The sequence below is a fragment of the Thermobia domestica genome, chromosome 1 (assembly GCF_964235325.1).
Source record: "Thermobia domestica chromosome 1, izTheDome1.hap1.1, whole genome shotgun sequence".
NCBI lineage: Eukaryota > Metazoa > Arthropoda > Insecta > Zygentoma > Lepismatidae > Thermobia > Thermobia domestica.
Genome location: NC_137454.1, coordinates 289,954,675 through 289,981,299, shown reverse-complemented (window position 1 = coordinate 289,981,299; position 26,625 = coordinate 289,954,675). Strand labels below are relative to the sequence as shown.

Below are 26,625 nucleotides of genomic sequence, written 5' to 3'. Positions count from 1 at the left end.
AAGTTGAAAAACTGTACTAGAAATGGCTATATTAACTATTCCTTAGCAAATTTTGTGAATTAAAGTAGTTTCTACAAATAAAACAGTATTGTTATTGTTAACAAGATACGTAATTGACATTATCTTTTCTATTTCAGGAGATTCAATTTTGAAATCCAACAGACCAGCTTAAATTATAGATAATCTAAAAGGAAACTATACAAGTAATAAACTAAACATTATTTCAGTCGTTATAAACAGTATTTGGTAATGCTGGAAGAATTAGACTGTGTTTTCTAATAAATTCTATGTATTTCTAAAACTCTAATATTAGCAATCTTTCAGAACCTCTATTTTACTAAATATGAGAATAAGAAAATTTTCAAAATATAGAAACTGCTACAATTTCTATTCTAAACTATAGCTATTGTATGTTGTATGTATATCACCTTTGCATAAGGAAGGTAATTTCGTCATACATATCTAATGTAATAAATAAAAGCTATGAATATAAAGAAAAGTTGTTTTTGCGAACGAAAAGGAATTGGGATTTCTGACAACCTTCCTGTATTATAAAGTGTAGAGATTCTCTTCGTGTTACTACTTCTTACTTATATCTACGAATTCTAGATTATCAACAAAAATTAATACATTTTATAAGCCGAACAAGATCAAAAGATTTATCATTTTAAAATGTACAATATTTTTTCCCTCTCGAGATGAACCTATGTTTAACATTATATAATTAAGTCTTGAAGAAAACCTCTAGAAACCTAGACAGATGATACGCTTAATTTTATTGCTTGACCCAAGTTTAATTCTTGGAGATGCCTGACCATATTACATCATAGATAAATTCTTAAAAACGTCCATAGATAAATCCTTAAAAAAAAGGAACACAATTCTAATTGTAGTTTGTATTATTACCGTTGAGAACATAAATAAACCACTTTAACTAAAAATTATAAATTTTGTAAAACAGTTTAAGGTTTCTAATATTATCACTTTATAAATAATTTTTGCCTGCAAGATGTTGCTTACATTAATACTAAATCCATCACGATAACATACCACAGGAAATCGGATCTTTTAGTAAGTCAGAACTATGACATAAAGATACAAATGTGATACAGCTATAACCTCTAGTATGAAGATAACAGAAGTTGAGCCTTATAGTTATAAGCAGTAATACTGCATAATAATCTCTGTAGTATGGGAAAATTAAATCATTTCAGCTATAGTATTTAGAATAAATTACTAGATGGTTTGAGAAACGGATAATTTGTCAAAGGAGTAATATTAAAAATTTCGGAGCAATACTTTAAGAAAGTTATAACATATCAGAAGCTCAATATGTAAAAGATTATCCAGACACTTTTTGAGTTCCTGAAAGTAATAATTTAGAATCCAATTGTAGACGATTTTTGGACAAGCACTGAACTGAAATATTTTAACTCTAACCACTGAGAAAGAAGATGTTAGATATAAAAATGTAGAGGGAAGCAAATGGAAGTAGAAATAAGAAGAAAAGAGAATGAAGGATTAAGGAAAGAAAACGAAAGGCTAAGGGAAATTAGTAGGAAGAAAAGGAAACAAAGAAATGAAGAGGAAAGAAAATGAATTAAATAAAATTTGTAAAAATTTATTATTAACCACAACTTTCTCTCTTACTTTGAATGATAAACAGTTATTCATAGTAAAAATGGGTGGCCAAACGGTTGTATTACACTATCAATTTTCGTTAATTGTTGCTTTAGTTAATTATGTTGTTCATTAATAAGCAATCAACAAGTTACTGTAGCCCACTAATGTATGCAGCATGTTGTCCAGATCTTACAATCTCTTTTTTTCTGAGTATACTTCAAATAACTTATGTAAAAAGTAGAGATATATGTCAGGAGCCAGCTTCTATCATACATTATCCAAGCCAACGTCCCTATCGGTGATAACGGTGCTCAATGTCCACTCTACCATCATCACATCATCACAAACATCGGACACGTTTTAAATATACAGTTTGGTCTCAATGGGTTTAGTTCTTCGAAAAAAATATACCACAGTTTACTACTGTTTGCATTAGAGCGATTAATTGTACTTACGAAATTATTCTTGTTGAGCTTCTGAATTCTCTCTATTGTTGGATTCATTATCCTCTTCTGTTTTTCCTTTTTCCTTTTCGTCGTGCTTCCTTCTTCTTTTATCACATTCTTCTGTTCAATATAAATGGTACAATATTATTGACAGTCATTTATTTGCTTTAAACAGTAATACAGGGTGATTTTTTAAAAACTCACGGGTTTCATTTGTGTCTAGAATTTCTAACAGAAGTTCGATTTTCATGTGTCTCTCCCATCCTTACTTGATCATTTGCCACAAACCGCATGAAAATCGGACATGTTAGAAATTCTAAACCCAAATGAAATCCGTGAGTTTTAAAAGAATCACTTTGTAGTTCATTATATTATTGCAGGGAAGATGATTGGATTGTAAATGGACAAAATCTAATTCTATTTACTTTATGTTTAGATGAGCCTACAATTTTGTCAAATAAAAATTTAAATCTCGAAAATTTTATCTCACTGTAATTGTTTCTGGGCATTTTAAAGAGTATTACACTTCTTGGTAAAATAGCATGGACTAGTTTCAATCTAATCGATTGAGACAAAACTTTCTCTTTGTTCCTTTTTTTAAATGTAAATTAATTTTGTTAGCTAAGTAATTTATTATTTAATTATACATTACTGATCATATTTTCATGTTTCATTTCCATCCACCAATTGGGGGAAATTTTACAGTCCTCTTAGCATTTACTTCAAGCAGTAAGACTATTTTTCTTTATATTTGCACGCATTTCTCTGTACAATATCTTTGTTCTATGTTCATGCTTATAGGTATAATTGGGACCTATTTTGCCAAGCAGGAAGAAATTGCGGCAATATCTTTCTACATATTAGATTCATGTACAATGTTAAAATCTTTATTATCAAAATAAAACAAATATGACAATGTACTTTTATTTAAACAAATGTAAACGAACATATTTTAACTTCTGCCACGATTTAATAACAATAATAGTACAATTAAAATATATTTACCAAATTAAATTATAAATATCTTGCACAATATATTTTAACCTCAATCTATATTTACCTGATTGCTCTCTGTATTCTTCGGGACACATCTGAAACAGAAAAGGAATAATACATTTGAATTCTTATATTAAAACTATTTATTTTACATACATATGTAATCGTATCGAGCAAACAATGTGCATATATCTTGAAAATAATGGGATACTGAAAGCAGAAAAGGAATCCAAAGATTATTAACTTCCTCAATACATAGAGCTAGTTTAAACATATTAATAAAATATTGTATTAAAGAATATCCTGTCTACAATATTCAAATGTGTTCACTTAAGTTACAGTAAGAAATAATAAGATTGAACGAGATCAAAAATAATCTATTACTTGAGCAATTAATAAAATATTTGAAATATTCTGTAATCCTAGTAAGTTATAACAGATTTGGGCAGTCAATGGTATGCTGCCAATAGTGGTGAGATGTTACTTAATGTAAAATGTGCAAGTTAACCCCTAACGCGAATGAAATTTTTAATGTGATAGAACTATCATTCCTCTTGATTTGTTACTGTACTATAGTATTTACAAGGTTGACTACTACTGCAGTTTATACAGTATATCTTACGTAGATATTCATTTTCTAATCAAGTCATTTATTGCAGGAGAATGAATGAAATTTATGGTGTTTCGTTCTACCTAGCATTTTTTGTACTACATTCAAAAGCTACCAGCTATTTTACACCGCTATGTAATAACGTGCACGTTTCTTTTCATCGCTTCACTACTTCTTGTAATAGAACTAAATAATTTTCATATTCGTTTTTACTTTATATGTATACACGAAAGACAAAATAAAATTATCATGAAAAAATTTTATTAAAAAGTGTGGTACAAAAGAATGTTTGACTTGTATTTATATTAATCTGAAAAAAAAAATAGTATGACGAAAGTACTAGTAATTGAAGAATAAGGAGAAGAGTAAAATATCTACTTCTGATTAAAATGAGGGAACTAGTCTTCTGCAGTCTACAACAAATTAGTATATTATAGAATTAGCAGAATTTTGTTAAAGGATAATCATATATGTAGCAGTTGAATGCAAACTGTCTAAGGACTGGTGATAAAACTTACATATTCGCTGAATCGTGATTATTGGATCTTATCTTCCTTCCCTACTACTCTTCAATTATTATAAGCATACTAACCTTTCTTATTTCCTTTCGAACGCATCTGTGCATCCTGTTACTTATTCTACACTTGTCACGGTTATTAAGTTCAGTGGACTCTCCTGTAAAATAGTGACGACTGATTAGTTTAATAAAAGAACTAATCTGAAACAACATATCATCGCTGCGCCTCGAGAAACCACTATGTAAAATTTTCGTCGAAAATGAGCTATATACTACAATATGAGCAGAAAATTGTGACGCATCTTCCTTTATATTAATGTATATGAATTCTGAATAGGTTATTTTTTCGTAATAAGGAAATAAAAGTGACACTTGTTAATAATATAAATGATGACAAACCATATTTGTTACTTTTCCTGGAACATATTCGAGATGCCAGTTCTGCACACATTCGAGATGCATGAGCAATATGTCAGACGTATCGCCTTTTAATTTTCCTTAAAACATTAGATACATTACTATATCGGAAAGGTTTCCCGAATATGTATGGTAAAAGATTTTCCCGATTCCTATTGTTAACGTAGGAGGCGTAAGGATTTGATGAAACCTAGAGCCCCAATGTTCAATATTTACTAATTGAGTATTTACAAAGTTTTTGTCATACATTTTCTTTTTCTAAAATGTTCCACAAGTAGTTTGAAGAAGTTTGACCACTTAAATCATTGCATAGATCCTCCCAATATTTACATTTTGTTATTATTAACAATTGTGTTGTTTCAGCTTAAGTTTCTGATAATTTAGAAAAATGTCTTCTGTGTGTGCTTTTCTTAAGGTTAATTCTTAAGGTTAGTTTTGTTTATTTACCCACTGTTGGCATATAATTTTCCACCATAGAAATATGGGAACTTGTTTCAATTTTTTGTTAGATGTATTTTACCTTCTCCTTTGATATACGTATATATATATATATATATATATATATATATATATATATATATATATATATATATATATATATATATATACAGACTGTCCCATAATTCGTGTGTAAACTTTAATTTCATAGTACTCAGAACTGGTAAAAGATAGAACTGTGAAATTTGCAGGTAATTTAGAGGAAGGTCAGAAGATTTGTTTGATAGCAAAACGAAATCGCGGGTATTATTGTTTGCGGAGTTACAGGGTCAAAGGTCAAAATGCAATTTTTTCCTTATGGGATTTCAATGTTAAATAGTAGTCTCACATGCCATTTTCTTGAATATCCATCTTCGGTAGCAAAAATTGGTATATCGACATAAATTCTGATCCGAAACAATGTGATAACGAGAAATTTGGGCAATCGTGACCCAGTGGCCTCTAGCAGGTCATTTGTGACCTTTGAAGAAAAAGCTCCCTTTTCAACAGCTTATTGTACACAGCTAATTCAGTTGAAGATAATGTTAAAAAACACATATGCACAAAGGATCTACTGAACATCCTTTTTAGCAAAACGAAGAGGTCAGCAATATCATCAGAGGTCAAAGGTCACGTAGTTAAAATGTCATAGTTGATGTGTTAACAAATAAGAAACTGTGACATTGGAAATAATGCTTTGAAGTGCCATAAAACACATGCATAAAGATCCTTCCAACGAGTGTGTATGGGCATAGGGAAAAGGTCATCATAAGAGGTCAAAGGTCACGCAGTTAAAATTTCATGTTTGATGTGTTAGTAACTATGAAATTGTGGCGTTTGAAAAATGATTTGAGCTACCATGGAACACATGCATAAAGGTCCTTCGAATTGGTGTATATGGGCATAGGAAAAAGGTCAACAATATCATAAAAGGTCAAAGGTCACGCAGTTAAAATTTCATGTTTGAAGTGTTAACAAGTATGAAACTGCGATGGTGAAATAAGGATTTGAGTTTCCACTGGACACATGGCAGAAAGGATCTTCGAATTGGTGTGTGTGAGAGGTCAACAATATCGTAAAAGGTCAAAGGTCACGCAGGTAAAATTTCATGTTTGATGTGTTAGCAAGTATGAAACTGAGACGTTTGAAAAATGCATTGAACTACTACAGAAAACATGCGTAAAGGTCCTTCGAATTAGTGTGTATGGGCATAGCAAAAAGGTCAACAATGTCATAAAAGGTCAAAGGTCACGCAGTTAAAATTTCATGTTTGATGTGTTAGCAAGTATAAAACTGTGACGTTTTAAATACGGATTTGAGCTTCCATGGAACATATACAGAAAGGTCCTTCCAATGGGTGTACATGACCATAATGAAAAGGTCAATACTGTCATAAGGTGAGGAAGCCTAATTTTGTAATTCAGATGCTGCAGGCAATGGTAAATATGTTTCTGTGATGTTTAAAATAATGTATTGAACATAGTATGAGTCCCACCTTTTGTTAATTATTTAGCCTTGCAAAACTGCATTCGAAATGTTTTTTTCTTTTCTTATTGAAACATATTAATAGCTATTTATTGCACAGAAATATTTGAAATATTGTCTTACCTCTACAACAAACACTGACGTCCTTGTAGACTGTAAATCTTTTTAGTACTTTGCAATTTATTCCACGTGATCTCCGTGATGTGCTAAACTTAAGTTCATTCTGTGTATAAGTGTCTTTGTGAAGATTTTTTCAAGAGTGTCTGGAGTTATTTGTTCAACGGCACGCTGTATCGATCGTCGAAGTTCTTCAAGTGTTACTGAAGGAGTTTTATAAACTTGTTGCTTAAGAAAGCCCCATCGAAAGAAGTCGCATGGGGTTAGATCAGGACTTAAAGCTGGTCACTCAACATCAGAAACTATACTTATTAAACGGTTTCCAAACCTTCCTCTTAAAATTTGCAATGTTGCCCTAGTACGATGTGCTGGAGCACCATCCTGTTGAAACCACATATCATTGTGTGGATCAAGATTTAAGGGATCAGGTTCATGCAAAAGAAATTCTCGCAATATATTTTGGTATGTAAGTTTATTAACGTTTCCTTCGAAGAAAAACGGCCCTATTACACCAGTTGCTGTTAGTCCCATCCACACCATAATACTCCTTTGATCTGCACAGCGTTCAATTCTTTCCGCCGGTGGACTGGGTCCCAAGAACCGTTCATGTGACGAAGACACTCTTCCATTTTTTTTTAAAGCTTCATCTGACATAAGTTGAAATAAAAATATGGGATTTTCATTTAATTTGTCTATCAACCAGTTACAAAATAAAATTCTGGCACCGAAATAATCATCATATAATTTATTTATAATCTTCATACTGTACACCTCAACCTCAAGCACACGCAATATCCTACTCAGCAAACTTCTTTCAACGTTGGGTGCAACAATCCAGCAAAGGATTGATTTTCTTGGTGAACTAAGGACAGAACGAACCACTTTGCGTTTAGTATCCTCGGTAGAGATCCTTACAGGTGGTTTTGCCTTTCGTTGTCGCTGAGAAAGATGTTCCTTTCTAAAAACAGTTATTCCGAAACTGTTTGCAAAGATGAAGAATTTGGGTATTGCTTATTTTCATACCCCACCGTGCAAACGCCTTTCTCCGCGTTTTTGTAACCTACTTCCTACTAAGAACTGTGTGCAAATCGGCACGTTGTTCCTTTGTTAGAATATCCACTGTGACTTACACAATTACACACACACACACACACACTTCCAAACACGTAGGTCTATGAGTATAGGGAAAATAAGAAATACAAGAGCTTTAATTTCGTACACACTCACAAGACACACAATATTCCCAAACACTCAAGATTCACAAACTCATTTAATTTTAAGCTCAACTCCACACTTCACTGCCTCACTGTCTCTGTCCAACCAGATTATCATTCTAGCAACACCAAACTACCCTTGTGAACGAAACAGACTGATTATTTGACGTGAGTTTAAAACATAACAGTTCGTGTTTATGCTTCAGTCACAAAAAGGTATAAATAAACGATAAGAGTGCGTCTCTTCCTACATATGGGGAAGCAATTTATTTCCAGTGGAATTATTTTTATTTTCTCAATTTCCTGGGTAAGCATCAAGGAAATATTAAGACTGTCCTATTTATTTTTCATGAGAATACGGGACATCTTTGTTCTCCCCTCAAACTTCACAGCACAATGCATTGCTTGGAAACAGTTTATTTTCAATGCATTATCCTTTTTGATATGGATACAAAGAAATAACGAACAATCTGTAGTACACTCTGTTCTCAGGATTTTTATTTTATTTTTTATTTTTATTTTTGGAGAACTCCTGAGTGATTTGCATATACATGTGATATTTTCATTGGAAAATGCTACCCAAATAATATCTTTTTTTAGAATCTAGACGAAAGAAAATCCTGTACCCACTATGCCCTAGAATGTCCTGCACACAATAGTGCGCATTCTATAATGACTTCCTAAAATTAAGTATTCTTGTTATTTAAAAGAAAAGATTTCCGAGAGCCCAAAAAATATTCTTAATTTTATATACCATACCAACTAAATTAGTTCTCAAACGTTGCCGTCTCATACTTGCCAATATACAAACTATAAACATCTTATCTCGTGACCTTTGACCTTTTATGACATTTTTGACCATTAATTATGCATGTATTCTATGGCAGATCAAATCACTTTTCAAACGTCACACTTTCATATTTGCTAATACAAACTATCATGTTTTAACTGCGTCACCTTTGACCTTTTATGACATTGTTAACCTTTTTCTAAGCCCATGCACTCCCCTTGGAAGGACCTTTCTGCATGTGTTCTATGCGAGCTCCAATTATTCTTTCTAACGTCACAGTTTCATACTTGTTAACACATCAAATATGACATTTTAACTGCGTGACCTTTGACCTTTTATGACATTGTTGACCTTTTTCATATGCCCATACACACCAATTGGAAAGACCTTTATGCATATTTTCTATGGAAGCTCAAATCCTTATTTAGAACATCACAGTTTCATACTTGCTAATACATCAAACATGAAATTTTAACTGCGTGACCTTTGACCTTTAAGGACGTTCTTGATCTTTTTCCTGTGCCCATACACATCCGTTGGAAGGACCTTTCTGTGTGTATTCTATGGGACGTCAAATCATTTTTCAAACGTCGCCGTTCCATATTTTCTAACACAACAAACGTGATATTTTACCTGCGTGACCTTTGACCTTTTACGATATTGTTGACCTCACACACACACCAATTCGAAGATCTTTTCTGCATATGTCCAGTGGAAACTCAAATCCTTATTTCCAACATCGCAGTTTCATACTTGTTAACACTTCAAACATGAAATTTTAACTGCGTGACCTTTGACCTTTTATGACATTGTTGACCTTTTTCCTATGCCCATATACACCAATTCGAAGGACCTTTATGCATGTGTTCCATGGTAGCTCAAATCATTTTTCAAACGCCACAATTTCATAGTTGCTAACACATCAAACATGAAATTTTAACTGCGTGACCTTTGACCTCTTATGATGACCTTTTCCTTATGCCCATACACACTCGTTGGAAGGATCTTTATGCATGTGTTCTATGGCACTTCAAAGCATTATTTCCAATGTCACAGTTTCTTATTTGTTAACACATCAACTATGACATTTTAACTACGTGACCTTTGACCTCTGATGATATTGCTGACCTCTTCGTTTTGCTAAAAAGGATGTTCAGTAGATCCTTTGTGCATATGTGTTTTTTAACATTATCTTCAACTGAATTAGCTATGTACAATAAGCTGTTGAAAAGGGAGCTTTTTCTTCAAAGGTCACAGATGACCTGCTAGAGGTCACTGGGTCACGATTGCCCAAATTTCTCGTTACCACATTATTTCGGATCAGAATTTATGTCGATATACCAATTTTTGCTACCGAAGATGGATATTCAAGAAAATGGCATGTGAGACTACTATTTAACATTGAAATCCCATAAGGAAAAAATTGCATTTTGACCTTTGACCCTGTAACTCCGCAAACAATAATACCCGCGATCTCGTTTTGCTATCAAACAAATCTTCTGACCTTCCTCTAAATTGCCTGCAAATTTCACAATTCTATCTTTTACCAGTTCTGAGTACTATGAAATTAAAGTTTACACACGAATTATGGGACAGTCTGTATATATATATATATATATATATATATATATATATATATATATATATATATATATATATATATCTTCTTGTTCTAATTATGTATTGGTCGGTGTTGTTAAACTATCTTCTATAACTGTTTTTTGATAATTATGTCAATTTAGATTTGTAGGTTTTTCTGTAAAATCAGGGAAAATCTGTGTATTTGAGAATGAATTTTCAATATTTTTCTTCGGCTCGTTGTAAATTATAATTAGGTACTCGTAAGTGATTACTACCAAAGGAGCCATAGAATATCTGTCAATTTGTTTCTAAATGCACGTTGAGATGTACCAATGTCGTATTGGATGGTAAAAGGTTGTCTTGGTCAATTCTAATTTGCCGTACCATGATTTTTAAAAAAAATGAAAACAGAAATTACTTATTGCGTTTATCAATTGTAAGCCTGCTCCATTATCCTTTATACTCCATAGGACTGAATTGGTATTAAAATGCGAAGCTATGGCATATAGTTCCCTAGTTTTATTTAATATATTGACCCATATAGTTGTGTCTAAGATCATATCGAAAGGATTATCCATACTTACTGTCCGTAAGTTAGCTATTTCTATACCTAAAAATTTAATGATTGTTTGTGAATTTCAATTTTTTTAATTCTTTAAGTATTCTTTTATCCTCATTGCTATTCCTTCATAAGTGTCTTCACTAGTATATTCAGCGATTGTATAGTTACGAAAATCTTACTTTTGAGCAAACATTTCGCAATATAATTGTGTGTGGCTTAAACATGAGAAACAAGAATTTCCCTGAAAATTGCATGTTCCACTGGATCTTAATACGCTTTTTTCGTTCCTACCCATTTTAATAATATTTGTATGATTTGACTAATTAGTTAATTGTGTGTTTCCTCTGGAGTATTTGTTCTTAACGTTAGTTATATTATTTGTTTAATTGCTGCTATTTTCTTCTGTAGTTCTCGAGTAGGATCACAATCAAAATTAACAACATTCGTTTTTTTTTTTTTGTGTGTGTGTGTGTGTATGTGTTAACCAATATATATTACTCGTATAGTAATATATATTGGTTAAGTGATATTCCGTTTACTAATTTCATTCTGTTTACGTAAAACTGGTTGTGAGAAGGATAATCTCTCTTTAAGTCGGAAGTTTCCGCGTTTTTGGTGTTTCGCCGTGACGATTTGATGTAATCCCTAGATGAGTACATTCTTCTGTGCATGTTTCTTCTTCTTCTTTTTGTAGTTATCTCAAAGTTTTTGTCAAACGATATCAAATGACTCCCGCTGCTTTTCCCCTGGCGGTTATAATGAATCATCAACCTCCAGATGAATGTTTTTAACAGTTTTTCGGTTATTTGTTTCTTCCCCTCCTCTGAGAGATACGTGTTGTATTTTTCCTTGGATTCTATAAGGTTAAAATGTTCCTATTTGTAAATGTGTCGTGTTCTTTAAAGCTGTCTTTTTACATGATATTTCTAACCTTGTCATTTCCGATATTTGTCGACTGGCTTCATTATATGAGATGTGCCACCTAATCATTATTAATGTTACTCCTTTTTGTCAGATTCCTTGTAAATACTCTGGGCTATAGCCTCATGGCTTTGACTACAATGTATAAAGACTTATGTTGTGCATTACATAATTCTACTCCATGGTTTCACCTACATTTCCTAAATTTGGGATTTGGATCTTTACATTGATTTTTTAACTACCCGTACATTGTTGATTGTTTTATGAGCGCATCTGTAAAGTGGTATTTTATGGAGTGTGTTGTTCCTTGCATCCAAAGCTATGCTTTCTTAAATACTTGTGTTTTTCAATGTATTTTGTAGTGTGTTTCAATGAGCAGTTCTTGCAACTGTCTCGAACGTATGTGAATAATCCATGTAACTTTAGTTATATTTGTGGCGAGGTATCATTTTCGTCTCAAAGGCGCAAAATAAGCTTATAAGAAAAAAATATGAGGTTTATTTTGGCTACAAGGTAGATGACCAAGACAAGACGTGGGCGCCGTATATCTGCCGTGTTTATGTATATCCTTGTTGGCTGTGTAGTTGAAAATGTCAAACGAAATTCATAATGTCCATGGTGTGGAGAGAACCACGTGACCATTCTACATACTGTTACTTCTGTATGACTAAAATTGCAGGAACGACAGTTAAGACAAGAAATACTGTCGTCTGTCCCAACACTCCATCGGCAATATACCCAGTGCCCCACAGTGAAGGACTTCTCATTCCAGTGTTACCTGACAAATGGAACTTAGAGGAAGAAGAGGAAGAAATTAATGTGAATATGTGTAACGTGTTGTCAGATGATGAGCAAATAAAAAATACAAGCTTCCAAGAAACCAATGAACCTCACCTCATCAACCAATCGGAGTTAAACGATCTGGTACATGATCTAGATTTTCCATATATATATATATATATATATATCGAGAGAGAGGCTGAGTTATTGGCATGAAGACTGAGAGGTTAGAATCTTTCGGATAAAGAACAAGTATATGTACTTTCCGCCAAAGGCAAAAGAAATTTGCTCATTTTTGCAATCCATGGAAGAGGAATACAGTCCTGACAAATGACAACTCTTCATAGATTCTTCTAAAGCATCTTTACTTCATATTGGAAATATGTATCCAGCGATTCCCAAGCCTATGCTAATAACATGAGTGACATGAGTTAATATTACGGAAACATGAAACTAATATTGAGCAATATACAGTATGATAAGTACATATTTCTTGTTTGTGGAGATTTTAAAGTTACTGAGCTGTTGTTAGAACACCAACTTACAAGGGAATGAAGGGAGAATTGATATCGAGTTGGAACGTTGTGCATACATTAATCGAAAGCACTAATGATGCTGATTAAGAATCTGTAATAAAGAGTTTCCACATAAATGTATTGAAGGAGTTATGTCGATTTGTCACTTTTCACAGTTTTCACACTTTTTCACGTTATTTTAATTCCAATGGCTACCAAATTCATACAAACGACTAAGTCACGCACTAGAAATCGTTTGGAAATATTTTCGTTACTCATATTTGAGGAAACATAACGTTTGGAACATAACAGAATCAAATGTATTAGTTGACATAAGATGTGCAGTAATGATATTTCAGCACATACTCAGGGTTATCAAAAAGAAAATGGTTCAAGTAAAAAATGTCTTTGCACCAAGAGCAACGGATTTACGCAAGTTTCTCACAATGTCACAGTTGGCGACACCAAACCTGAAACCATTTCCCGGCGGGAGCTCATGTGGTTCGGATTCCACGTTAATCTGTAGGTCCACGTCTCATATAGCCTGGCTGCTGAAAGGGACGCTAAACTAGAATCAACTCAACAACTCAACCAAACCTGAAACCAAATTTGCTTGGCGAATCAAAAGCAGGATATTCACCAGTCTTATAACCAGCTTTAATAAATGCAAATTGATACAACCCAATGTATCTTGGCGAACTCATCTGATTGTGTAGAATCGAAGCAAATATAATGCGCTGGTCTCGTTGAAGTATTTTATACCCGTCAAGTTCGAGTTTCACATAGTGTTCAAGTTTCTTCAAATAATGTTTTCAAACACCAAACTCATAAACGTCTAACGGCTTACAGAATGGCGTGCAGTTTTCGGGATATTTTCAACCTTCACCATTGCGGCATTTGGCAAACACGCGGCAATTCGCGTGTGGTCTGTAAACGGACCCCAATGGTAAAGTAGAATGATATTTTCTTCGTTCGGGGAAATCGCTGCAGACAGCAAGTCTTTAGCAAACTTGTCGCGGCCGTCACTTGTCATGATGCCACTTTTCGATGCATGAATCACTAGATTTTCGGGTTTGATCATTGTTTCCCACACTCTTGGCCCAAATTTTCTGCTAGACTCTTGGAGTATTACCATCATTTTGTCATGAACAACTCCGCTCATCGCAACTATTGGCAACATAGTGGGTTGTAGCATTTGTTGACTGCACAACTTTTTCAACTCTATCTTGTCCTTTGAACGCCAGAGTGCGATTTCCTGTCATTTCATATTGAACACCACTCTCATCGGCGTTCAAAACGTTTGCGGCAGCGACGTGTCTTTCATTGATTGTGTTGCTGATGCGGGTCGCAAATTTGCTTCCGTTTTCAAAAGCTCCTGATCTTCCAAACAGGGCTTCGTCACGCGACTCGTGATTCGGCGGCTGGTAATTCCACGGGCTTTTTTAAACTGCTGTACCCACCAAGACGAAGCCTCGAACGAATGAGCGAAATCAAGTTTGGCTGCATTTTTCATCGCCCAGATTCGTATGTCGTCGTTGTGAATTGGATGCCCAGCCGCAGCAGTTGCGTTGCAATCGGCAAACGTGTCGTCGCTTATTTGCTTCAGCTTCAATTCTCTATTGCCAGCAGATGCGAATTGCCTTTTCCACGCACGAATGACAGGCCAGTTTGGTGCCCAAGAGTGTTTCTTACGAATGGCAGTGATTTTTCTGTATTTGCCTCGCGGTGTCCATGCACAATCAAGAACCATCCTCATCTCGTCGTCTGTGTATTTCCGAGTGTCTGAATTTTTCGAACGACCTGCTGATGTCGATGGTTCATAATCAGGGTCTTCATCCAAAATCGAACAGCTCCTTCGTGATGTATGTAGATGTGCCACTGGTGTATCACCGTCAATCACGCGAAAGTCTGTCAAAACCAAAGTTTCTGAAATGACATCGCCTTTTTCACAGCCTTCAATAATCATGTCACTAATGGCGGATGCGAAGTCAATTTCACTTGACGTTTGTTCAGCAGATTTAATCCGATTCCGCTGGATATAGTAGCTGACTTGTTCAGTTACAATTGCCAAGACGTTGGCAATATTCATTTCCGGCATTTTGCACCCTGACGTAACAAATGAACAACATTTGAGTACACATCAAAACAAGCACATTGTTACCTCGGTGAGAGCACACTGACAACTATCGCGTGTGTTTACAGTCCGAAGCTAGGCATGGGAGAATCGAAGTTGTTGGGCATTATACTGCACAGATAGCAGTACCACATAGGGACTTGATTATGCGTACAATATAGCTTATGATGCTTTCTCACTATGCATTTCACATGGATGATTAGGTTTAGAGGGTAGCAAGCTCTGTGAGGAGTTCATCGTTTTGTTTTCACCTACTTAACTAATTTCAAAACAACAAAATTTCACAAAATGTGAAAAGTGACAAATCGTCATAACTCCTTCAATACATGTATGTGGAAACTTTTTATTACAGATTCTTAATAAGTATCATTAGTGCTTTCGATTGATGTATGCACAACGTTCCAACTCGATATCAATTCTCCCTTCATTCCCTTGTTAGTTTTACAAAGTTCTGCTGCTTCCTGTGCCTGTGGGGTAGTACGAATTCTAAGGAACATTACGTTAAACAATAATGGGAAAAGCGAGAAACATTTGTAGTTGACGAGAAGATGCGGCGAACAAACCACTAGTTCCTTCAGATAAAATATTTTTGTCTCCATTACATATTACGCTGGGGTTCATGAAAAATTTTGTTAAAGTCATGAATCGTAATGAGGAAGCCTTCCAGTACATACAGATAAAGTTCTCTAAAATATTTAAAGGAAAACATCTTCATTGGTTCCAAAATTCGAACATTACGGCACGATCCAGCGTTTGAAATTCCTGATCCGAAAGAGTTGGCTGTATGGCATTCTTTTTGTCAGTTTCGTCAAAACCTTTCTTGATAATTGCAGAGCCGAAAACTATGAAGCGCTTATAAGAGAACTCCTACAAACCTGCAAAGAAATAGGATTCCGTATGTCTCTCAAAATCCAGTTTTTACACTCTTAGTTGAACTTCTTTCGTAGTGTCAGTGATTAGCATGGGGAAAGGTTTCATCAAGAGTTGGCAACTATGGAAAGTTGTTATAAGGGCAGAAGGAGATCCAGGGTGCTGGCGGATTATTGCTTGAACAAAAAAACTGACCTTCCTAAAGTAACATACCGCAGAAGTTTAACAAAGGGTACATTTTAGGTGAGTATACATATGTAATACGCTATATTGCAATATAATAGGACCTTTGCGTTGTGGATTGAAATGTATGTTCCTCAAAAACTGAACACGATAGAAAGAAATTGAAAACAAATTTGAAATCATCGAAAAATTCAACAAGGAACAGATTTTAATTTTCTTGTAACAAACGCAAATTTCAAAGTTGTTTCCTAGTGTAGTTTTCATGATTTCTCCTGATTTGCTTGAATTGAGTTATTCCTTCAATGTCTGCTAGATATGACTTGCTACTGATGCTTATAGAGCGTGGTACTTTATTCTTTGTGTCTGTACAAAGACATAGTATGGCCCCAAGTGATGATGCTGATATTTGTTTATTGTTTTTTTTTTTTTTTTAGTTATAGGAAAGAATGTTATTGAATATATATTTTTATTTACTATCTGTTAGTTGGTTACCCATCACTGTGGCTTTCATGTTATTCTCATTTAATAGTTCCGTTTTATTTGATGCGTTTCCTTCATTTACTAGTGGTTGGCACGAGGGTTGACACTTCTGTATTTTCTACTGATGGTATTTTCATGTCTACTGTGTGCTCCTGATCTGGTATTTTCCCAGAATCGGAAATGCGTTCATTTCCGTCCATCTTAATTCGATTCCTATAGGCACAACATTTCAGTCTAACTCTATAATATTCTATAATCAACACTAATTACTTACGTACTATTTACAAACTATAAGAAACAAAATTATTACTACCGATGTTATTTATATTACCTAGGTATTTGTCGGCAAGTTTAATTTCTATAGATACCAACAAAGTATGAATGATTCTATTATAATTATCAGCAATAATGCATCATTACAAAAAGATAGAGAATTATTGTTCGTGGAACCGTTCTTCATTTTAATTAAAAGTATTTCCGAAATAAGAACATATCAAAACATTTAGATGTCTATCTTAAATATTACTAAAAAACACATTTATATTTTATCTTTTGAGAATATTTGTAAGTTTGAATTTTTTAAAAGCTTAATTCAGCAGATTTACCACCAAAGTTTTATTCATAATTTGAATTTAAGTAACGAATGAACTTGAAAATTGTTTTATTCTATAAATAATTATAAAAATTACTTTTAAGAAAACAATAACAATCCGTGTTTTGGATTGGAATTCAGCGACACTTCACCACCGAGGCTAAGGAGACGTGAACCTACAGTTTAAGCTGAAATTCAAACCACTGTAAAGTGTTCTAATTTCAAAACTTTCTAACAAGAATTCGAACTCTGGACCCCGTACACCAAATGGACATGTGCAAACCACTAGACAAGCCGGAAAGGGGAAACGATCGAAGTTGGTCATGGCTTAATTATTCTGTTTTATTTTTATTTATTTATTTATTATTATTATTATTATTATTATTATTATTATTATTATTTATTTATTTATTTATTTATTTATTTATTTATTTATTTATTTATTTATTGCAAATTTATCAAATTCAATACTATTGCTTATTAGATGATGACACTAATCACCTAAAGGTACGAGCTAGTTCGTGCAATTTTCAGTAACGTTAAAGCATTACGAAATCCTATATTTGATGTATTCCTATATTTCACTAAGTTACTACAGCCCACAAGAGAGCAAGATCAGCTCCTAAGTGATGTGTGTTCAGCATTACTGGTATTTTGGCTTTGAACACTGATGTTGACTATTTATACTTTGAGGCAATTTTTTAATGGGACCAAACCAAAATTAAAATTTTTGTGCTCCAATCGGAAATTAAATTGCTAGTAACAAACGCATTCAAATCCAAGGAAGTTCTATATTCTTAAAACAGTTTTAAGAACACAAAAGTTAATAATTTAAGATAAACGCATCTATTAAAATTGTTGTGCAACAAGGAAATCCACTTTGGATTGGTATTACCTATCTCTTTAAGATCCTGATCTGAACTATTCTTCCACGTTCTTCCTAGTCTATCCAAAGGTCCATTTTCTCTATAGGCTTCTTAATTAAGACTCTTAGCACCCTTCTCGTAATATTCATGAGTATGACATATTCTGCACGTCTTAGATGTCTCAATTATTTGCCCGATATTTTTACAATTTTTAAATATTCTAAACTTCAGCGTTGTGCTGCTTCCCCAATTTCTTCATATCTTTTCACCGAATGCAATTTTCACAAAACCCAATCTATTGAAGAAAACTCTCAGCCTCTGTTCTTTGGGAGTCAATGACCAAACTTCATACACATACAATAAGAAGGACATACTTATATTTCACTCCAAATGCTTGAGGAATTTGACTGCGCTGTCATGTTTACTAAATCTGGATAGACAAGTATTGGAGCGCCTGTGACAGTATCAATTTTCATTAGGAACCACTATATTTGCATCAAATTTATATTTCTGTGTCGATATTACTACATAAATAAGTGATATTGCTCTTATAATAACCAAGAAAGAGAGGAAGAAAAGATGCAGAACAAAATTCTCTCTCATTAACATGCAAACGTTATAATCTTAAAAATATTAGTCATTTACTGTTCTGTTTATGAAAAATAAATCTGAAAACAATGTGATCCTTTTATTTATTATATGCGCATTTATGAAAATAATATGGATATTTAATTCAGTTATTGTAATAGGAAAAATAGACGAGAATTATTAAATTTATACTGTTCTTCGAGAGAGTACATTACTTCAACTAGAAAAACAACTTTGAGACACTTCGCACTGAGAAAAAAGTAGGTAAACTACGGTGATTTTTAGGAACTTGCAGAAGAATGACTTTTCAACTCTATGGAGAATGTTACTTGTTCTTGTCCGTTTTACGTATATTTTCTCTTTACTTTTCCAGATAAAAATGATGACGTCAAAACTGAAAGATATGACGTCATAGATAATGACAGTAACAATGAAGCGACACCATTACTGGTCATGTTGAAACTCAAGTGTAATGGAAAAATCGCAAAATAGGAATGTTATAATTCCAGCTGTTATCAAGGAAAAGTAGATGCTTCTGAGCCAGTCTATTGGTGATGTAGGAAAGTCGAAGTTTTTCGATGTGGTAAAGGATGTGAGGAAAGGACATGCGATCATACAGATTTTGTGTATTGCTGGGTAGCTTGATACGATATACTATACTCAGGGCGTGTCGTTCTAGGATCTTGAGCTTTTGTAAAAGGTTGAATGTACAGCGACCCAAGCTGTGAACCCATAAGTGAGGAGGGGTCGTAGGAACACCTTATATGTTATGAGAGTGGTATCTGCTTGTAGGTCTCAGGTTGTGCCAGTTTGTCGGCGAAGAAGATTCAGTCTATTGTAGGCTTTAGTGATAATCTGAGCTAAGTGAGGACGCCATGTGAGGTGAGTATCGAATATAACACCTAGGTACTTAATGTGTTTGGTAGGTTTGATGGGAGTATCAAGAACAGAAAGGTTCCGGCGTGTTGGGTTTCTATGGACGCGGGACCGTCTCTTAGGGTCAAGAAAAACTATTGCTTGAGTCTTCTCAGAATTTAGGCGTAATCACCATTTCGAGCACCTTCTAACAAAGATATCGATGGAAGATTGGAGTGCTATGTTCAATTGAGGGACCATTTTGCCGAGAGCAAAAGATGCAAGAGATGTATCTGTAAACTGGAAGAGAGGTACATTTGGGGGAAGTGGAGGAGGATCGGCAACGAAGAGCAGATACAAAAGTGGAAATAATGCTGAGCTCTGCGGAACACCGGAATGAATAAAGACAGAATGTGATAAGGAGTTGTTTAGAGATATGTATGTTATGCGACATGATAGAAAGTTGAAAATGAATCGGATGTAGCACATTGGTAGCTTACAGGACAGAAGCTTAAAGAAAAGCGCAAGATGCCATACCTTATCAAAGCTTTCTCAATGTCGAATAGAAGTAAGAACGAAGGCTGTGAGCGGTTGAAGTGATTCGTAATGAGATTGGTAGGATGTGAAGTTGCGTCCAGTGTATTACACGTTTTGACCCAGTTTCGAAGTTTATAGGCGACAACGTAGTTACGAACTTACGTTGGAAATGTAATAGCGAGCTTTTTTTAACGCTAGCCATGGGCTAGCAACCTCTAAGAGGGCTACACCCTCTTTTAGGGAAGGGATTTGAGAGGATCACTATGGTAGTGAAGGATTGGTTGTTGGGCTATGGGCTGTGTTATTTATTTATTAAACTTTATTATCATCTTCATCATTCTGGTGGAAAGGTCTTTATGATCTTTACGATCATAAACATATTGGCGGTTATCCTGGAACATAAACAAGGTATAGACATGAGCATAAATACAACAGGGTTAATAATACAGAAATACGTGGAGAAACACATTCATATATAATCACAATCACATACACATTGACAAGATAGAAAACATATTCATAATCAGTTAGAGGAGAAAACAGTATATAACGAGTGTGAGAAATTTAATACAAGAGACAAAAGCAAAGAAAGAGAAATATAAAGCTTGATGAAAATGAGTGATGAGGTGAAGTGCACTTGGCGCCACAACACAAGTTTGTTAGAAAGACGAATGAGGTTATCTTCTGCCTTGGGGTAGCTCTAGGCTAATGGAGACGTGGTGAACCCTGTTAGTGAAATGGAATCACTGTGCATAGGATGGAAAAAGATGGGGAAGATGGACATGCAAACGATAGTCTTCGAGGATCTGGAGATCGAGATGGTTGGGAGGTACTGTATAAAAATATAGTGTAAAGAGAAGATGAAGTGGAGTATTATGATAGCGTGCAGGTGATGAGTGAAGTGCAAGATGGTGCATAGTTTCAAACAGAAGAGGATGGTGATGAGTGTAGCGTTGAGTGATGAATTTTAAGCGGAGACTTTCAAGATGGTAGCTGAGTGTAGAAAATGATATTAAGGAATATAAATCATGGGTTGGGCTGGGGAGAGAAATGCGGAAGGCAATGCGGAATGCATGTCTTTCTAAAATAGCCAGTTTCTGGTAGTATGAGGAAGAAGTGAAGATCCATGCCGGAAAACCATATGTGAGAATGGGTCGAAGGAAAGCTTTGTATGTGTTGAGAACAACGGGTGCTTTGAGTCCCCAAGTTGTGCCGGTAAGTCGTTTGAGGAGATTTAGGCGGTTATAGGCTTTAGTTTTAACATGAGTAAGATGAGGCTTCCAAGTTAGATGATGGTCGAAAATGATACCTAAGTACTTAACGGTTCGTGTGGGAACGATGGGCGTATTATGTACATGAAGTGACAGAAGAGATGGATTCCGGTGAACTTTAGTCCGTTTACGGGGTGGTATGAATACAATAGCTTGAGTTTTTGTGGCGTTAATCTTGAGTCTCTATTTAGAACACCAGTAGGTGAAACGATCGATGGCTATTTGGAGTGAAAGGTTGATATCCTGAATAGTTTTGCCAAGAGCAAGAAAGGCTGTATCATCTGCATATTGAAACAGCTGGACGTCGGTAGGAAGATGTGGAATGTCGGAAACAAACAGGATGTACAATAATGGGGAAAGAGCAGAACCTTGAGGAACACCGCACATAAGGAAAAGTGGATGAGATAGCTGTTCGTTAATGGCAATGTAAGAGATGCGGCAGACGAGAAAATGATAAATGATGCGAATGTATGTCATCGGAAGTTGAAATTTAATGAGTTTATAAATTAACGCTATATGCCAAACCTTGTCGAAAGCTTTTTCAAGATCGAAAAGGACAAGACAAGATGGTTGAATAGAGCTGTAATGATTTGTTATGAGGGTTGTGAGACGAAGTAACTGATCGTTAATAGAGAAAGAGGGACGGAAACCAGCTTGATGAGTCGGTAGTAGTTGACGGTCTAGGAAATATGGGTGTAGGCGTTTTACAAGAATGCGCTCGAATATTTTGCTGAAAGTAGATGTTAACTGAATAGGTCGGTAAGAAGAAACATCAAACGGTGGTTTGCTGGTTTGGGAAACATGAGGGTCTTGGATACTTCCCAGTCTGTAGGGAAAAAACCTGTGCGTAATATGAACGTATAAATGAAAGCCAGAAGAGTGAGTAGTATAGCGGGGCTTTCTTTAATATGCCGATAAGTGATGGAGTCGAAGCCTGGTGAGGTATTGCGTTTGTGCTGGATGACAGAGGTAATTTCTGATACTGTGATGGGAGCGGTAAGAACATGATTGGGAAGTGTATGAGAGATATGAGGTTGAAGTGAAGGACAGTTAAGATCAACTTGATCTACTGGATGATTGTTGCCTATGATATCTGGTTCTGACGGTGTGAAAATGGTTTGGAGATAGTCCGCAAAGGCATTGGCTTTTTCGGTGTCGGAATGCAATGGCGTATTGTTTAAAAGAATCGGATATGGAGTCTTCGAGTGTTTGCCACAGAGGGCATTGAACCGTTTCCAGTAGCGAGTAGGATGAGTTGTATCGGATAGACGATTACAAGTTTTAACCCACTGGCGCAATTTGTAAGCAGAAACATAGTTGTGGACCGTGCGTTGAAGTTGGTGATGAAGTCTTAGAGCTTCTGGATTTCTGGTGCGAAGAAATTCGCGGTAAGACTGACGTGATCGACGGACTAAGGCTAGATATTGTGGTGGTAGTTTTGGACGATATGGGATTGATTCAGTTTTTGGTATATAAAATGCAGATGCCTGTTGAATGGAAGTGGTTATGAGAGCAACCTGGTGTGTAAGTTCGTCGGGTGAGGTAGGGGGTTCGGAATCGACCAAGGTATTTTCAAGATAGGAGCGATATTGAGGCCAGTCGGCTTTGCCATAACGGAATGATTGGCGTGATGAAGGTAAGGATTGTGCAGGAGCAAGACCAGAATGATATATGAGCTTGATGAGTGCATGATCACTGCCGATTAAGTCCAGAACATCTATAGTGCAGCGATTAATGATGGTATTTGAAACGATTGCTATATCGGGAGTGGTATTGCTGATAGGGCGAGTACAGCGAGGAAGATTGAGAATAGTGCCTGTAGTATGGACTGTGATAAAGTCAGTAAAGGAAGTTTGGTCAGCGTGTGAACGACTATGAAAATTGACATCAGCCAGAATAATGAAGTGTTTATAAGTATTTGAAATGTGTGAGAAGAAGTCATGAGGTATAGGGAGGCCGGGGCGCACATAGATGGTAGCAAGAGTGAGAGCGATATTACGAAAATATATGGTGATGACATATTCTGGAAGAGGCAAGATAGGACATTTGGGTGATCGAAATGGGAGTGTGTGTCGAAAACCTATTGCAGCTCCACCATTGGCTCTGAGGGCTGGTATATGACTGTCATGGCGGAGTAAAGTGTACCGAGAAATAGAACAAGAGGAAGTGGGTTTAAGGAAGGTTTCGTTAAGGAGGAAAGCTGTGACGTTTTCTTGTAGCAAGAGTGTTTCGAATACCACTTTATGCTTAAGAAGAGAGCGAAGGTTGAGAAACAGAATAACGATATCCATGATGAATACTATTATACAGAAGTTTCGAGTCGAGTTGTGTGGAAGTGGACGTAGTTATTTGAATAAGTGGCGTATAATGAGACATGAAACGTAGATTTCGCAGCAGCTATGATTTGTTGAAGGACATGCTGACGTTGAAAAGGATGAATATTTTGTAGAGTTAGGGCTAGAAATTCAAGAAGTTTGCTAACCGTGACGGGATCATTAACTGAGTTGTCAGTGGAAGTAGATGACTCGACAGTTTTCAGAGGAGCAACGAGTTCAGGACTGGACTCCTGAGCGGGAGGTTTGCCTTTGCACTTATAGCTATAAGCTGGGTGTTGATCAGTGCAAGTTGGACATTTCGGAGGCTGTGCCATATTAGGACAAACTCGAGTCTGATGTGGTCCAGAGCAAAAGCCGCAAACGGTCGGATTTGGACAGGCTGATGTGTGATGTGAATTATATTGCTGACATTTTTCACATCGTAGCGGCAAAGGTGTAGAAGACCTGGAGGGCTCAACACGATGTTTCCGTTTATAAATATATGCTCCATGGGTGAGCAAATTGTCAATTGTGTCCTGGGAGGATGTAAGAATACGCACCATATAGGTGGCACCAGCATTGCTTCTGATTCGAACAGCCTTTTGGATAGTATGCCCTTCATACTGAAGCTCTTCTTGAACCTCCTCATCGGTGTAAGAGGGGTCAACTCCACGAATAACAACTGAAAGAAGTGGAGATCGCTTTGGTGGATTCGCTTGTTTACGTTTGGTGGAGTTGAGGGATGTAATCGTAGCCTGCTTACCAAAGATTTCAAAGGAGGCTTTATTTCGAATGAGTATGGCGAAATTAGGATCTGATGATTTTAATATAATGCCATTTCGTGATTTGACGACTTGCGACAAAGGAGCACTCGGTAAGTACTTGCGAAGTTGAATAGTCACGAATTTCTCGTTGGAGTACTTAGTATCAAAGTTTTGCAGCAGAAATGAGTAAAGTATCGGATGAGTTGGTGAGGAAGATGGTAGATGAGATGAATGATTGATGTCTGTCGGCTGGGCTTCCATGTCAGAAGTATTCGGAAGATTATCTCGATGTTGTTTCTTTGCCTGATGGCGAGGCTGTTTAACAGAATCCGCATATAATTGTTGACTATGTGGTGATCTGGATCTCGTGGAGTCATTGGAAGCTGTAGAGGCAGTAGAACTGCCTGATTCCGTTCGCTGTCTGTTGCTCAAATCCTTCCGCTTGGTCACTTTCGCAGCCGAAGTAGTTGGAACGGCAAACACAGGAGGAAGGCCATGATGGCGTCCATCCACCGAGGATCCAGTAGCACCAGGAGGATCAGTCATAATGGAAAGCCGTGTGCCGAAATAATGAAATAATGATACGTGAGCAAAGGTGGGACAACCCGTTTGGATAGTTGTCCAGGTGGAGCAACTCCCCTGGCTCGATCTGTGGATCCGGCTGCCCTTGGCTAGATAAGTCTGACAGACGGTTCGTGAGAAAGAGACAGAAGGTGAGGCCCAGGATGAGGAGAAGGAAGGTATTTCCAAAAATCGTCACCGTACATTTAGGGACGCTTCAGAGCACAGCTCTGGGAAAGTATGTTCGAATAGCGAGCGCATCGTTTTCCGAGCATATCCGAAATAGCTAGCTCCTGGCTGTGAGAATTTGCATGGTTTTATTGCTTGGTATAGGCAAAGATTTACCGAGTATCTTTGGCATTTAAACCAAGTTACAAATAACATTACATGTTTTCTGTAGTCCAAATCTGTCTCAATAATAGTTTTGTAAACATGTGAATTGTCTGACAAAAGTTACATGATTTTGGTGCTGTAACTGTTTTCCTTATCTGTTATTCTAGTGCCCTAGCACAAAACATCCTGGTTTTGTCATATAGTGTGGAATTGTGGAAGATAGAAATTTTGCCTTTCTTTTTCCCCCACCTACTATAACAGGAGTAATCCGTTACTGTCTGTATGGTAATATTAGGTAATACGACAGTACAAACTTTAATAAAAAATACAACTGTAGATATGATTACGCAGAGTTTCAGGACTTTTTTTCATTACTTAGTGTAAATTACCCGTTCTAGATGTATTTTTATCCATTTTCTGGGATATATAACATTATAATGACTTTCTACCATACCCTTACGTACTTTATTCCTCGCACTTTCTGAGTAAAAGGTCAGTTGTACTTAGAAATTGTACATAATTCTGTTTTCCTTAGGCTTTTATTAGTAATGATAAATTGTCTCCATTTATAATGGCTGTATAGTACGGATTTGTTTGCTCTTTGCAGTGTAGAAATGGGTAGGTCTCATTATCATGACAAAATTTCATTCCTGACGTGAAGTTTGCACTTTACTAAGAACGTTTTCACATTATTGAGTTTTTTAAACATTATAATGTATAAAAATGCATTGCAAGGAAAATTTGTTCTTCTTTTGGCGATATTTTCCTTACTCATGTCAAAAAACACATACCGGATTGGATGGCCTTTAATATTTTTATTCTTGAAAGGCATTTCTCTCTCTTGGATGAGGTTACAACTATCTGTCCAGTCTGGAGTGTATTCTTAACATTATAGAACTGAAAGCTTTCCTGTCGTTACAGACATTTATTAGGTATTACAGATTTTTCCTACAAGACAAAATGCAGCACGTTGTATTTCTACTTCGACACATGACAAATTAACATTATAATTGTTTCAAGTCACAATTTACGTAATTTAAGTATGGAATCAGGAAAAAATCAACTTTACATGTCTTTACTGTTAAATTTTTGATTATTTTCTTTCTCAGTGCAGCTTTACAAAGTCTTGTCTTTATTTTCATTGTTGCTTCTAATGATGATTTCTAATTTCTGTCATTGGATTTACAAAAAAACATAATTTACTCGTGAATTCGCAACACTATTC

The 26,625-nt window shown here is 35.6% G+C and overlaps 1 protein-coding gene across 1 annotated transcript in view; it reads right to left on the bottom strand.

Moving 5' to 3' along the window:
- LOC145667675 (uncharacterized) overlaps positions 1–26,625 on the bottom strand; it is a 71,023-nt gene that overhangs the window by 3,486 nt on the left and 40,912 nt on the right. The window contains exons 8-10 of the mRNA XM_081735135.1: positions 4,268–4,350; positions 3,130–3,160; positions 2,079–2,189 (exon numbers count right to left, since the gene is read on the bottom strand). Coding sequence (XP_081591261.1) covers positions 2,083–2,189; positions 3,130–3,160; positions 4,268–4,350 — 221 coding nt within the window. The 3' untranslated portion in view covers positions 2,079–2,082. The remainder of the gene's footprint in view (positions 1–2,078; positions 2,190–3,129; positions 3,161–4,267; positions 4,351–26,625) is intronic.